Source organism: Solea senegalensis, linkage group LG12 (assembly GCF_019176455.1).
Source record: "Solea senegalensis isolate Sse05_10M linkage group LG12, IFAPA_SoseM_1, whole genome shotgun sequence".
In the NCBI taxonomy this organism is placed as follows: Eukaryota; Metazoa; Chordata; class Actinopteri; order Pleuronectiformes; family Soleidae; genus Solea; species Solea senegalensis.
In genome coordinates, this window is record NC_058032.1 from 2,385,088 (window position 1) to 2,400,677 (window position 15,590).

The 15,590-nt window shown below is 42.8% G+C and overlaps 1 protein-coding gene across 13 annotated transcripts in view; it reads right to left on the reverse strand.

The window, feature by feature from the left end:
- Nucleotides 1–15,590, reverse strand: part of rapgef2b (Rap guanine nucleotide exchange factor 2b) — a 94,616-nt gene that overhangs the window by 37,355 nt on the left and 41,671 nt on the right. For 9 of the 13 annotated variants that reach the window (XM_044039970.1, XM_044039965.1, XM_044039966.1 and 6 more), the window contains exons 5-7: nt 9,605–9,680; nt 6,572–6,739; nt 129–146 (exon numbers count right to left, since the gene is read on the reverse strand). In XM_044039970.1, the coding sequence (XP_043895905.1) occupies nt 129–146; nt 6,572–6,739; nt 9,605–9,680 (262 nt within the window). Of the gene's footprint in view, nt 1–128; nt 147–6,571; nt 6,740–9,604; nt 9,681–14,500; nt 14,730–15,590 lie in introns of those variants that run through there. The other 4 variants (XM_044039973.1, XM_044039971.1, XM_044039968.1 and 1 more) reach the window with 2 other exon arrangements.

Below are 15,590 nucleotides of genomic sequence, written 5' to 3' on the forward strand. Positions count from 1 at the left end.
CAAACAGGAAGTAGACACAGATAAACCCAGAAGCAAACCAACACAGACGGCTACAAAACTCAGCACAGCAGACGACACAAGACGCACTATATAAACACAACAGACAACAGTGTCAGAAGATACGGTACCTGAGGTTTATTGCATTCCTGCGAGCCGAGTTAAGGAGAGAAGAGAGGGAGATGGAGGTTATCAAACATGCCACTTTCCACTCGAGGAGGTGAGAAACCCAGGGTGAGAAACCCTCACCGAACAATGGCACGGTCAGCTGCTCACAGAGTGACATCCTCTCCACTGAACTGAGCCTGATCAATACATGTTTGCTGGTGATCTGGTACATCACTGTTGTCAATAGTACTTATTGTTGTGTGACGCTTGCTGCTTCTGTTGCTTTGATATGAAAACCAACAGCATGTTCTTTTGTAAAAGGATGTTAACACTCTTTTATTCATATATAGAAAAGGATTATATGAACCTGCTGGTGAAATCCTTTCAACTGTTTCAAGGACTCGCACAGTGAAATATATTCAAGGTCAAAATTCTGAGTTCTTGTGCGCTCGTAGCCAAGGACACAAGCAGAACTCACAGATGCATGTATTACTATTCTGGCTCGCGCACACACACACACACACACAAACACTGTTTTTTAAGCATGCCTGCAGATTACTGATCAGATCATTTAACTTTTCAACCTCCTCATTAACCACTGCAGGACAGTTTCAAACTCTAACCAAACAACAATTATACAATTAAGTTGTGCTGCGTTGTGTGTTGGTGTTAAAAAAAAATCTTGTGTCTTTGCTGAATCCTCTTTGAGAAAAAAATGTCTCGCATACTTTGGCATTAAATGTTAAATTTGGGGAATGTTTAGTGATGGTTACTGTACAAGATAATTAATGCCACTGTTATGCTTAGGTTTTGGTTTGTATGCATGAACTGCACGAGGACTGTGTCCGTTAATAATGCGAGAGGTGCCTGTGGGCAGATCTCGTCACCTTTGCACAGAGCTAGACTGATCGTTTCCCCCACTGTTTCTGCCCTGAGCTAAGTCGATAGCATTGTTGTGACTAGACCTCGGATTCATGCGACTGTCGGGTGCCGTTGAGCTGGATTGAAACAAATATTCGATGACACGTGTACATGCGGAGCACCGTAAGTATTAACTATTTTTAAGTGGTACAGGAAAAACATGCAGTGACACAGTTTATTAGCACTTTGGGAGACACACACTCAAACGAATGTTAGTGCTCTGCTTCCAGGTACAGTTTATCTTACAGCAATTGAGAAGTTGTCACTCGATGAGTGAGCAATGTCATTGTCAAGGTCACAGAACAACAGAACGCACACAATTGCCGGTGGACACGTTTGCTGCCACGGGGATTAAACCTGCGACCCTCTGATTGCAGGCCAACCTCACAAGCCACCAGGCGGCCCGGATGGAGGGGAAAGAGGAAAGTAGGAGTATTGATTGTCTGCCTCCTGCTGCTTATATATTTATAGAACAGCTGTTTGGGGCCTCGGATGCCGCCCTGGCCACCAAGTAAACCCAGAAGGAAGATTACTCATCTGTTCAGTTTGAAGATGAGGAGGAGTTTAAAAGATAGCATGGAAAAAAGGAAAGAGGACACTCATTATTTGCCATGGATAAAATCAGCTTAAATAAAAGGACACATCAGTGCGAGTCACTTCAAACTGAGCGACAGATACAGTCAGACGTTAAGTGAGAAATCACTGTGTGTGTGTGTGTGTCAGGTTAGACGGCCCAAAAGTCTGTTTCATATGACGATGAGATAATATTTAAAAGTGGGAGGTAATAAACTCGAGCCTTTCTGAGGACATGATATACACAGACTGTGAGCGTGTGAATATAGAGAGTAATTCTAGGAATAACTCCACTGTGTCCACTTTGAACAAGGCAGCCAAGTGTTAACCCACTGCTCTGAGCGCTGAGTCATGTTTACTTCTGAACACTGTCTCTTTTCACCGCCCCGGATTTAAACAAGATGCATCTATGGAAACACAAGCACATTTATTTATATGCATCTATACGTACTTTAAGGCTTTAAATTCACTGGTTCGCCCCCCGGAAAACTACACATTAAGGCTATAACCATGCATCTCTGTGCTTTTTAAGATGGGAGATTCAGCTCCATTACTCAAATCAAATGACATAATACTTGGGGCAAGAGCATAACTTACTTCAGCAAACAGTGACATAAAATAGGAGGAAGAACTTACATCATACTGTAAATCAGAGGCTCTTAATGTGAAAAAGGAGGTGTGGTCTTTCATAGTAAATCTGAAAAGAGCAGCGGAGCCAAAGCTGCCAACTTTCACCTCAGAAATACAGCAAAGGTCATTCTATTCCTCTAAGGAGGAAACACTAATGCAGCCCTCTTATCACAAGAAGCCTGCTCTCCTATCTGAGACACAAAAAAGGGACTTGTGCCATGAAGTGTGAGTAACCCCGACAGCCATTCACAGCAGATTCCTCACATTTCTCAGTGAATCACTACATTTTTCTGAGCGATGATACAGTTTTTCAAAGTTGGGATTGTCGTTCTACAAACAGGACCTTCCTTAAACCTTCAAACTGGCCGACAGATGTATAATAAATAATAAATAAACATAATTTCGTGCCACTTATTTGTGTCATTGATTTGGACCGACCGTACAAATTAGAAGCGTGTCTTCGTTTCCTGTGCCAGAGAAAGAAAAAAGGGACCGACAATGTACAGAAGAGAGCAAAATGTCTCCGAGCAACACCTTTACTTTGATCTCTCCGACCGTTCCCCACGACCGTGAGCACAAGTTCAGAATAAATCCACCGATGCCGTTTGTCGGCTGGATATCAAAGTGTTTTCAGTCCATTATTTTCACAACACATTCCCAGAAAGAACATAGAAAAGAATCTAAAGCTTAAAAGCAACGGTGAAGTGAAGCTGGCGACTCAGAGAGCCGGACGATGTGTCCACTGAAAATGCTGCTGAATTAAACATCGACTCGGGGCTGATTACAGGACTGCTTTATAGCTGTTAAAAAACTGCAACAATACTTCATAGTTCCATGTCTGGGCTCTTAAACAACCACACGAGGGACAAGCGACATAAAGATACGGTGCATAAAAGTGCTGGAAAATCCAAAAACGATCACAAAAACATTCTGAAGTTTCCCGAGTGAGTGGGTAGGAAGGAGCACGCAGCGTTTGAGAGCTAAAATTGAAGCTGACAGGTTGATTAACCGACCGGCTGAACACTTAATCAACTAATGGTGGAGTTTATGAAACTCAGATTTCCAATTAGTATAGTAAATGTCCGACAGATTCAAATGAAACTGCGTTTATGGATTCAAGACACAACTTTACTGCACTATAAATACAGCAAGAGCCAAATAATCCTCACTTCATACAGATAATAGCTCTTTATCAGATGTGTGTGTGTGTGTGTGTGCACTCCCACTGGGAGTTCCACGACTGGGTCAGCATTACATTTATATTATTGAGCGAGCACTCTTACTGTGCAATGTCTGAGCAGGTTCAGTCTGTTGCTCAGGGACAAACAGCAGCTCACACAGCTGTTCACCAACAGTGTGGTCACTACAGGGGATTCAAACCCGCAACCCAGCAGTCACAATCCGCTCAAAGGCCGCTCTGCCACAAGCAAAGGTTGCTTATTTCAGGATTCTGACTCTGACTGACGAGGCCTGTCATTAGTATGTCACGTCTCTTCATGCTCAAAAAACCCATTAAGTTTCAAATAAAGAGGCTTGCTCCGCGGTTTATTATGAGATAATTGATGTCATTTCAAATAGCAGATCTTAAAAGCATAGCGATTATAACGAGTAGAAATCACCTTTTAAGAATTGTGAATGAAAACGTTCCATTTGGTTTCTCTGCACCACGCAAAAGAAATACACCGTGATGTATTAAACGCGAGTTGATGGTGAAGTCCTGACTGAGGTACGACCTCAACAAAGCAGGTTAATCTGGTGATGATTCCAAAACTAGTTGTGCAACAAATGGTTAAAACGGAACATTATTCTGTTTACGACAGTGCAGAGGAGTCTAATCTAATCATAATGTTATTTTAGATTTAATAGATTAAATGGCTAATTGTTAAAGCGGTAGATTAGTCACCGTCTTACTATTTGACAGAAGAGAAGAAACATGTAAAAAAAGAATACAGTATATTAATCATTCAAAAACTCCACAATTTCAGTCTTAAATAATAACTGACTCCATAGCTACAACATCTCGATTCCTCTATTGTTTTGATTTGCTTTAATAGGTGCAAGTACACAGAGTTAAAAATATAATTTTCTTTAATCCCAAATTCATCCTGGCAGCATTTCTCACCACCTAAATATGCCTCAGGGTAATAAGGAGGAAAATCTGAGTAGTGCCTGTATTCTATATACTAGAGATTAGCTTACTACGTCAGCTTAGCCGTCTATAGTCATTAATGTGTCACTCTGCTTGCCTCCACCCCTCTGTCATCGGCAGCTGTAGCAGCAGCAGCATCACCACACGACACTCATGTTAAGTTAGCTCCCTTTCCTACTGTACTTGTGTGTGAACTCAAGCACGGCCCATTTGGGAGTGCTGGTTGCCATGGCACCGCTCCATCCCTCCCACAGGAGCGATACTAGAGCGGCAAGAGTTGAGTGTGCGATGGGAGAAGTCGGGCCATGAGAAAGTTCAGTGCAGTCTTCCGAATCAAAATCATAGCCGGTCTAAATTTAGGAACGAGGGTGGGGCCGCACGGAGGAAGGAGGAACACGATGTTGCAGCATATTTTTGTTTTCCCCTTTTTAAGAGCGATGGTTTCATAGAGTTCCACAAAGAACCGACCGACTGACAGAAGAACCCCCCCAAGGGATAATGTCAGGAATGAAGGGAATGCGTTGAAATTGTGCAGAACAGGAAAACCTCTGTGCAGCAATTGCATGCTGGGTATTTACATCATTAGTGTGAACATGCTTTGCTGCCTTTTCCCAGAGAATGGAAGCACAGATGGGAGATAGTCTGGTGCAACACAACGGGCAACTAACTCTCCGCTGCTGGAGTGGAATCCCTTCACAGGGAGAAAGTCAATACACTGTGATTTCGAAAACTACAGCCCTGCTTTTATCTCTCATAATTGGCATTGTCCATTGTCCAAGTTTTAAAATGGTATTCATGGAATATTGTCGGAGGACTGTATCGAACACTGGCTCTGGAGAATGAAATGTCCTTCACATAGGAAGAGAACACAGGTACAATTCACAAAACAAGCTGCCCCTGGAGCACTCTGCTTCTCCCAAACTAACCAACCTGTCACTCAGAATACTCTCACCTTCAACTGTCAGTCAATATTTAATAAAGAGCAAAAAAAACAACAAAACAAAACAAGTGATATACAAGAGTTTGTTCAAACCAGTTGGTTTTTCAAAGATGTACTTCAATGATGACACATTTATACTATTATAATGACAAACCTTAAATCTTTCTTAGTGTTGCAAAAGTTGGACAAGAGTTAAGTGTCCATTTTTGTTTCCAAGGGTTAGGATTACAGAAGTATTGTAGGGGGGTTAGAAATGAAATGACTAACTCTCTGAAACACCATTTCCTGCATTTTGAGGTGCAAATTTTGTGGAATACAACCAAGTTTGGTCAAGTTTGGCTAAGTATATATATACACACACATGTATAATATATAAATATATATATATATATATATTATTGTTGAAGCCTCAACTGGGCAAATTAAAGACACATGAAAGGACATAACTTCCAAAGTGAACTAATTGCATTTACATAAGTTGGATGATTACACTATCATCGAACAGTGCATGTACTTTTTGAAAATACTCTCCAGGGCAAATTCAAGTTGTGAAGTCAGGAGAACAACAAATGCATTCACTGTTATTATTGTGCTCAGAAGTGTTTTGAACAGTATGTACAGGGAGAGGACAAATGCAGTTTTTTTTTTCTTTCATGGACAAAAACATGATGAGAACTTCATTTGCAGGAGATTCATCTGACAAACAATCAAGCACAGAGAAACAGGGGTTTGTGAGGAGTCAAAGGGACACTCAGGGAAACACCAGAGAGAGAGAGAGACTGAGAGAGAGAGAGAGAGAGAGAGAGAGAGAGAGAGAGAGAGAGAGAGAGAGAGAGAGAGAGAGAGAGAGAGAGAAGTGAGTGACACACTGCAAGCAGCAGGAGCTCAATTACACACATGTGCACCAACTCTAATCTATCAAGAACAATTAAAAACAACAATTCCACAGACCACAGCAGAGATTAGAAAACAAGGTTCTCTCCCGAGGACGAGAGGAGCGCTCTCCATCCATGGGACGACACATCAAAACACAACCTTCAAACCAGAGTCAGCAACACACATCGAAAACGTGTGGGGGGGTGACAAAGTTGGCGTAAGAGACGACACAATGTTTCATTCTGACACAGGAGCGTGACACACAAAACAAAACATTAGCACAAAACAGAGGAGCTCGGAGCTGCTGCCGAGTTGCATAGCGATGAACCGCAGCGAGGGAAAACACACAGAAACTGTAACGCAGAGCTGCAACTCACCGTGTGGTATCCCCGGGCTATGGGAGGCTTCCCTGTGGGGTACGGATCCACTGTGTCGATGATCGTCTGCCTCTCGCCTTTCTGGTTGATCTTCCGAAAGCGCCGGCGGGACTGTCTGTGCGAGGCTTGTCGCTGAAAGTATTCCTCATTTTCATCCATATAGTCCACCTGAATATGATTGAGAGGGAGGGGAGGGGAAAAAAGAGAGACCGTCATCGTCTTCATTCACGCCCATTCTCACTCCTACCCAAAACACCATGCACACACTCATCCCCAAAAACCCCACCCTCTTACACTCCATCTCTGATTCCTCCTCCTCATCCTCCTCCCCCTGTGCCTGCCTACTGCCCCACTGATTGCGTAAAAATAGAAGTGTGTGGGGGGCCGTACGATACACACCTACGTCAAAGGCTCACAACATGAGAAAGGGAGACAGAAACGGAGTGAGGATTTGAGGAGGGAAGGAGGCAGGAAAGGAGAGAGAGAGGTCTGATGGGGAATAAATTGACAGACGGAAACAAAAATGGAGCCTGGCTGGAGTATGAAGATGAACAGAGAAAGAGCGATGCCCTCAATCCTGTTAAACACATTATCCACAATGAAATGACACGTTAAAAACCCAGTGTTTCCATTTTTAATGAGGAGGAAAAAACACATTTATGCAGTGGAAACTGGTACAGGATGCCACTTTCGCATAAAAGTCGGTGAAGTCATACAGCTCTCTTAAGTATCTGTGGCTCAGTGCTACTTAAATGAGACCACTCTGTTCCCTGGTGGCTTTGGGTCACGATGGAATGACAAGTAAGTTTACTCTTTTCCTTTTCTCCTCTCCTCTCCTCTCCTCTCCTCTCCTCTCCTAGCTTCACATTTCAGTGTTCAGCCTTTGGGATTACACTGCCAAAAAAAAAAAAAAATCTCCCTCTGCCGCACCAACTGCTGCCATGACAACGGCAGGGGAGTTGTGTGTGAGAGCGAGAGCGTAAGTGTGATTGTGTGTCTAATTGCAAATCTCTGAGCAATGTGTGCATGTGTGTGTGAGTGTGTGTACACTACAGCCACGTGAGCGGCTTATTTTTTCCTTCCTTGGACGCATTAGTGTCTTAAATCGTGTTTGAAAACGCAGGTCTACGACATGTGTGCATCTTTCTGTTTTTTCTGTTTCTGCATGGAGGCAGAGCAAAAAGCCCTCTCACTGATTATAGGGCAGGATGGCACCTATAATAGCAAGCAGGCTAAGGCCACAGAGTGTGTGCAGCGAGCAGAGCAGAGGGTGTTATTACAGGCAGTTTGTGTGTGTGTGTGTGTCAGATACAGTAGAAGCTCAGTTAACAGAAGCCCCCCCCCCTCTCTTTTTACAGTGCATATTCAAGGAGACACGGCAATTACAGCATGTGAAAGTGAGATTACTGAGATGTTCTGTGGCTGCAGCAATGCCAACCAGTTGTTATTTTCAAAATAACCCTGGGTTATATTTGAGGTCTTCTTTTCTACAAGCGGCAAAGGGTGAATTTGTGTCGTATGTGCTAGAAATGGTGGCGAGTATGAGATTTTAAAGGTGGCAGTAAACACCGACGGTAATAAGAATGTGTACATCCCAGTTCACACCTCTCGACACCCTACTGCCTGAAAAGGGCCAACAATAGAACGATTAAATAATTCATGAATCCTAAACTGCATGCGCGTCAGATTTCATCTCAAACTTTTAAGGTGGCACCAAGTGTTACATTCAAACCTCTTTATTCTTGTCTAACACAATACTTTCATAACTGGTGGATTCATTGTTTAGTTGATCAACAGTAAATGCTACACAATTGAATTTTTTTTTGTAGTTTCTTTTTTTCGACTGTTAAAACTGGATTTAGTGAATTATGGTATTTTACAGATTTGGCATGTGATTGGTTGGTGGACTCAAATTATTAACTACAACAAAATGTCACTCCTAACCGCCTCGTCATTCTTTTGCACGCAATGTTCTCGCTTCTCTTCTTGGCGTCATCAGAGTAACAGTGTAACGTACATAGTCATCATTGCATCCACTGTGATAAACAGCTGTTCCGATTTCCACAATGTTGACTTTGTTTTAAATGTAGGTTACTGCGGCCCTTCTGCTGTGACCCTGAACACATGACTGTGTTGTGCTGATACGTCGCCGTGTCCCACTGACACGCTGGCAACACAGTAGACTCTTCTCAAAGTCAACATTTCATTACTTTTTTGTTGTTTACATAGAAGTTGGACAAAGTTCGCGTCAGCCTTGGACTCAGACGACCCCCACATGTTGGAAGGACTCCAGCAAAGACACTGACTACACCGATATGAACGTGCTTTAAAAGTGAGATCAATTCATTAATGGTGGTGCTTACACAGATTAGTCTAAAACATCACAGGGCCAACCGTCAAGGGCAATATTCTAAATTATGTTCACATCCTGTTGTAGAAAAGCTACACTTTATGACCCACATGGATTACAGTTTTCTCTTCAGATGCAAAATCAATAATTATACACACTAGAGCTGCAACTAACGGTTATTTTCATAATCGATTCATCTGTCGATTATTGTCTCGATTAATCGATTGGGCCACAAAATATCAGAAAACCTTAAAAAATGTTGAGCAGTGTTTGTCAAACCTGGAAATGACGATGTTCTCAAATGTCTCGTTTTGTCCACAAACCAAAATGATTAATTTTTATGGGTTTCTTTGTTAAATACTCTTAGCTTTGAACCGATTAATCGATTATCGAAATAGTTCTCAATCAATTTAGTAATCGATTAATAATTGATGAATCGAGCTCTAATACTTACTGGATTTGTATGTCTTGTTACTTTTGGCATTTAAACACAAAGCATGTGATTCTGTGCCTGAAAAGACAAGTGTGTGCCATGTTGCTTTTGCATCTCCCTCTAATCTGTGTAGCTGTACGACACAGGCACAGATTATCCGACTGAAATTAAGCGTCTCACTTTGTGTAAATCTGTGCTTGAGGTTGTGTCTTTGACACGTGTTTGCTGAAAAGTGAAAAAAGGGTCTCACCACAATCATCTCTGAGGGTTCCAGTACGATGCACTCACATCCACGACGCAGGCTGCCTGCTGATCGCTTCCCAAAACTGGAGGAGGGAAAAATGAGATAAATATACATTAAGAGTCAATATTCACGGACAGAAAGTGGAGAATGTATTGACACAGTTCTATTTACGCCGTTTGCCTGTCAAGTGAAAGCACCCATGCATAGTCCCGGAGAGCTGTGAACCTCACTGCAGCCAAAGAGCAGTCCGACGGCTGCAGGAGCCTTAACAGTCGTTGCCACTTTATCCAACATTATAAATATGCATTATGGAACTCTTGTATAAAAAGGGAAACAGAGCAGCATTGACGGGACAACACCTTCTTTCAGCTGGGGAACACCCGCCTCTGGAAAAGTCCACTTTCACGACGTCACAGCTTGTACAATATTCCAAATTTAGGGCTGCTGGTGGGAGTGGACCGAGGAATATTAAAGGCGAACGTCTGTCCACGCCAGCGGAGCAGCCATGGAAATACTGAGCATGAGGAGGACCGACCTGAGGGTTGGGTAAAGAATGGAGGCTTTTGTCCACCAGCTGACCTCAATGCAGAGACATAATGACTTCCTTGTTTACTATATTTAGCATCTTTTGATAAGGAAACTGACCCACATCTTCACATCTTGTTGGTTTGCTGATTGTTTAGTTAGATAAACGTGTGCGTGACCCAGAAAGCTCACACTGCTGTCGAGTTGGCAAACCTTCCCATGAGTTGTGTGTTGCGGAGCTTCATCATTTAGACACAAGACTTAAGAGAGTACACTAGAAACGTTGCTCTTTAAGTTTTAATTCAAGCCAAGGTGGCCAGGAGGGCTAAAACTTTATGTATTCAGATCCTTTTAAAGCTGAAATAATTGGTCTTGTTAGTGATACAGTATGAAGTGGTTTCTTTATCATCTATGATGGGAAACATAATCACCTGATCACTAATTCATTTATGAAAAGAAAATGATTTTGGTAACATATTTAGTATTTGACATTTCAAATATGAGGATTTCACGCATATGATTATAATATAAGATAAGAAATGTAGTATTTCTCAGGTCTCGGACAGTAGTTTGACCAAAAACAGGTAACTCGACAATTAGCATTTTAACTGATGATGAATAATCATGAATTGATGATCAATGATGTGACATTTTTTTCTGTTTTTTTTCTAAATTCACAATCTATCTCTTGAGTTTCTTCACACTGAGTGAAGTAGCAGGTGTGAAAGGTTTTCCTCAGATGAAGTGAACAGCGAGTAAGTTGTGCGTGGCGACCTGTACCGAGGCTGCGGGGGTGAAGTTTTCATCAATCATATCGACAGAGGCAGAACCTCCAGCACAGCGTGGTCTAAACGCTCTGGAGCCCCAAGGTTGTGGCTACTTGTTGTGGCCAGGCTGTGAAATAAACACCACACAGCTGCAAAATAAAAACACTTCTGCTGAGCGCTAATAGTGATTTCTGTGGAGCCTTTTATTTTCTACAAGTCAATTTAGCTGGCTCTGCTTTTCTCTTTCTGCCTCTTTTCACAGACGAGCCTTTGTGCGGGTTTGTGTGGTTTTTTTTTCTTCTTTTGTCAGCTGTTCTGTTGTTACTCTGCCAGAGCAGCAATTTTGTTTTTTTCTCCATTTGTCAACTTTCTGATGCCTTTAGAACAACTGGTTGACAAATAGCTATACATGATTCATATTTGAAAACACTGCTGATGATATAGTGAAATCAAAGACCACAGTGAGCCGAGAGAGAGCGGGGGGAGGGGGGTGTCAGTGGGATGATTCACACTGATAGATGTGGTCTGTTTTGCTCGAGCTTCAGTTTATATAGCCTTTAAACTCTCCTTGCCCGAGTTCTACGCGGGGACAGACCGAGAATGTGGAGCTTACGCTTTACTGTGTCTTATGCTCCGGCAAGAAGACAAAACCCTGCATTTCTTTTGCAACTTACTTCCAGCAAAGATGATTTGTCAGCTGGGCAGCAGCTTCAGAGACGCGCGAGCACATGCTTTTGATCTGGTTTTACAGGCAGCTGGAGTTGGTACCGGCTCTTATCCCAGTGAGCCTCCCTGGGCTCAGTGTCTCGCGTGTAAAAGGGAGAGTCGCGATTCCACCCATCATGCATCACAAAACACGTTAGGCCACCAAATGCAAACACCAAAGTGGCATGTTCAATCATGTTCCTCCACTGCCTTCCTGATATTAGTAATCCAATCCTCCATTTTGCAGGAGGCAAATGCCACTGGCAATGTGAGATATTAAAGAGGGGATTATGGAAGTGAAGAGTGAGGGGGTGGGAAGGGTTTTTTTTTTTTCCCCGAACAGAAAACGCCGTTGTTTGGAGATTAAAGCGTCTACTGCTCTGTGATTATTCCTGAGCAAATATCAGGTATCATACCGACCACGTGGGTGAATGTGCTAGACAATAAATGTCTTGAATAAACTTTTCATTTTCCAGTTTGGCTTGGAGCGTGGTAATCTCAACACTCTCAAAACAGCAAATAAATAAATGCCAGTTGACCCAAATCTAATGATGCCAAAGTGTGTGCACGTATGATAATCCATCGCTACAGAATTCCATCTCCACAGGCAGATGTACTGTACGTTTTTTTTTCCTTTTCCGTAACGACCTCAGTGTGTGTTGGCTGGCAAACTGGGAAAAGCAGATATGAGGATGAGAAAAGATAAGAGCGGTGTCAGATGCTTGAGCAGGAATGTAACTCTTGCATAACAAGAGCGCAAAACTGAGCACAGATGATCAGCGTCATACTTTTTAACCCCCAAAATGCTGCCGTGCGGTCCATTAAGTTCATCTGCTTTATGTTATTGACCTGCGTTTATATACCTGTAATTTCCTTGGCCTTGCCGCTGGGAAGAGGTCATTAAAAATACAGAATAATAATCCACTTCTAAGTCGCTTCCAGGTCACGTCATGATTTTGGAGGAGTTTAGATTCTTGTGAGTGACGTCATGACTTGGTTTGTTACTTTCTGTCTTTGGAAAGTTAACGCTAGAGACCGACTTCATCTTATCTTTATTTCACACCCTGGTAGCCACAAACAAGCCAGCATCTGTAGCTCTCACAGTATTCCAACATGTCTTCCCAGAATAATAAAAGTCATTACTATTTCCAGTAGCAAAAAGCACGCGTCAACATGCGGGTCATTATAACTGAGCAATTCCAATTTTGGGCAAACGAGGATATCTCCTTAGTACCCAGGCATCGTGCTCAGTAGTAATTAGACAGCGCTACAGCTGCTGTCCAACTTATCCTGTAAAGGGAAAAATTCTCACTGGTGTAGCAACTGTTGGTACAGACATCATTGGTCTCTTGTTTCACGACATTTTAAGCTTTACAGGTGACTGACAAGTTAGCATTAAGTAGAAAACATCCAGCTGGAGACTTGAAATCCTTTAAAGGTGTTTATATGAGCTGCTTTCACGCAGGCGGCTAGTATCTCATTTTCAAATTAAAGGTTCCTGAGGTTCGTACTCAGTTGAATGACTGACAGCTCTCCTGCCTCAGCGGCCTTGCATTTCCCACCCCCCCCACCCCCCACCGTTATACAACGAGCCTCGGTGTCTGGAATGTCATTCCACATTCATCACCAGCCTTTCTCTCTGCAAGCCCGTCAGGCCGCTGTCAAAACCTCAGATCATTTCTGCCGTCTGACTGAACCGGTGCGATCCCTAATCTGCACCCGGGCTGCTCTGAGCTGGAGGAGGACAGTGAATGGAAGAGGGGAAAAGGATGTTAAGGTCTTTTCACTTTGTTAAGCTATTTAACGGAATAAGTGATGAGTGGGCAAAACAGATTTTTTTCACACACCAGACCCTTAAGAAGGATGAAGACTAAAATCCCTGGTTATGCAAGACTTTAGACCCAAGACAGCGAAGGAGAGGTCAGGGGAGGGAGGTGGATGGAAGTCTCACAGTGAATGGTTACGACTGATTCTCCAACGGAAACATGGGATAAGCATTTCCAGCAATAGAATATTCTACGGTATCATTTGACAATATCTCCAGTGCATGAGAGATAGTGAAAATAACGCAGGATTCACATTGTCTTGAGCTAATGGGAGAAGCAAATGAGATGCATTCAAAGACCCCGGTAAATGTCACCTTGTGATAACAGATGCCTCACAAATTAGGCCGTCATTGGAGTGGAAAGAATTGTTTTCATTTTTGTAATATATTATAATAATCGAATATGCCCATCCCCAATTAAAACAACACCCAGGTTGGAAGAGTTCACCAACATGCCTTCATCCCCTCAGAGCTTCCCCAGATAGTCCAACCTCACACAAACACAATTTCACACGGTTACAACATGTGCCGCCGCACCACACACACGATACAGCACACCCCAAACCTTTGCCCCGCCACTTCTGGAATAGAAGCCGACACCGCTGCCAAGAATGTGCAACTGGCTCGTGACTATTACTTCCCAAAATAAAACCACATTACTAAGGCAAAGAGTTTAACAATAGCCGCTCAAAACTCCTCCGCCCGTACCCTACCCCCCAAAGATGTTATCCATCAATTGTCGCTGCTTTTATCATCCAATTCCAAAACATTCTCTCCCACAGTGGGAGTTCCGTCGTTGTTTTGGTTTCAAAGTTGCCAAAATCCATGTCTAACGCACCAAACATGAACAGCACACACCCCTTTTACTGGCAGCACACTGTGCTCCCTCACAAACTCAAAATAACATCAAAGTCATGCTCTGGATTCGAGACTTGAAGGTTTTACTGAGAGCAGCTCCTGGTTTGGAGATGAGTTGGATTTTTAAATTACAACCCCTTACACTGGAGTTTCCAAGCCGAGAACAGCAGTGATTCATACTGTGTGCTGGGGTTAAATGCCGACTGGAGTGTGGTCACTCACCCCCAGTCTGTCCAAACTGTTCTCAGAGTGACACCGTCACCTGATAAGACACCAGGATAGGCTTCCAGAAAAAATATCCCCCTGCTGCTAGTCCAGAGTTAGTTCCACATGCGTGTTCCAAGTCCTAAGACTGTGGTGTGACTGCGGCATATCGTCCTGGTGCACGCCTCAGTGCTGCTGCTGCTGCTGCTGTCTGAGATTTGTTTGTGGGAATGAGAGTGTGTGGCTCTGAAAGTGTGTGTGAATCAGCCTGTGTCCGATGGCTCTGCCCCCTTTCTCTCTCTCACTCACTCACTCCCTCCCTCCCTCCCTCTCTCTGTGTACTGTGGTGCACTGAGTGACTACATCCAGCATTCCAGCGTACGACTCACTTCCTGCTACATAGTTGCTAAGTGAGAGGGTGGGGTAGGTGTGTGGGTGTGTGTGTGTGTGTGTGTGTGAGCATTATGTAGGAGTGAGTAGCTGGAGACAGATTCTGACCTCCCCTTTCAGCAGGAGTTACTCATAAACTTTCTGATAACACTGTAAACTAACAAATAAATTGTGAATTCATTTTTCTGAGAAGCGTTATATTGCACCTGGGTCATATTTTTTAGATTTTTTAATATACATGATTTTCTGTACTGTATGCTATTCATCCACGTTGTCCCTTGACATTATCTAATGTCGGCACACTTCCAGCAACATTAATATTAATGTCAAAATTAATTGCAGTGCATGCCTTGCAGGTGTCTGCGTGGGAAGTTTTAATGAGTTCTGGACAATGTAATTAAAAAAATGTGATTTTAGTTGTGACTAATGTTGTTTAGAGAGTTGTTTCATTGACCTCTTGTTGCCATTTAGTTCAAAGGAGTTAAGTTATACTTATAAAAAGTTTCACTTCACCTCGTGCTTTTTCTTCACAACAATCATTTATCTGCAGTGGACAGATGTAATGATTCGGCAGCAAGAAGCACAGAGGATTAGACTTAAAACTGCTTAGTGAAAAATAAACATAACTGGGGGATAAAGTCGAACAAGCGGCTTTTTGTCAGTACCCAACACTAACCCATCAGCCCTTGCTTTAATTTCACACGTGTCCGACTTATTC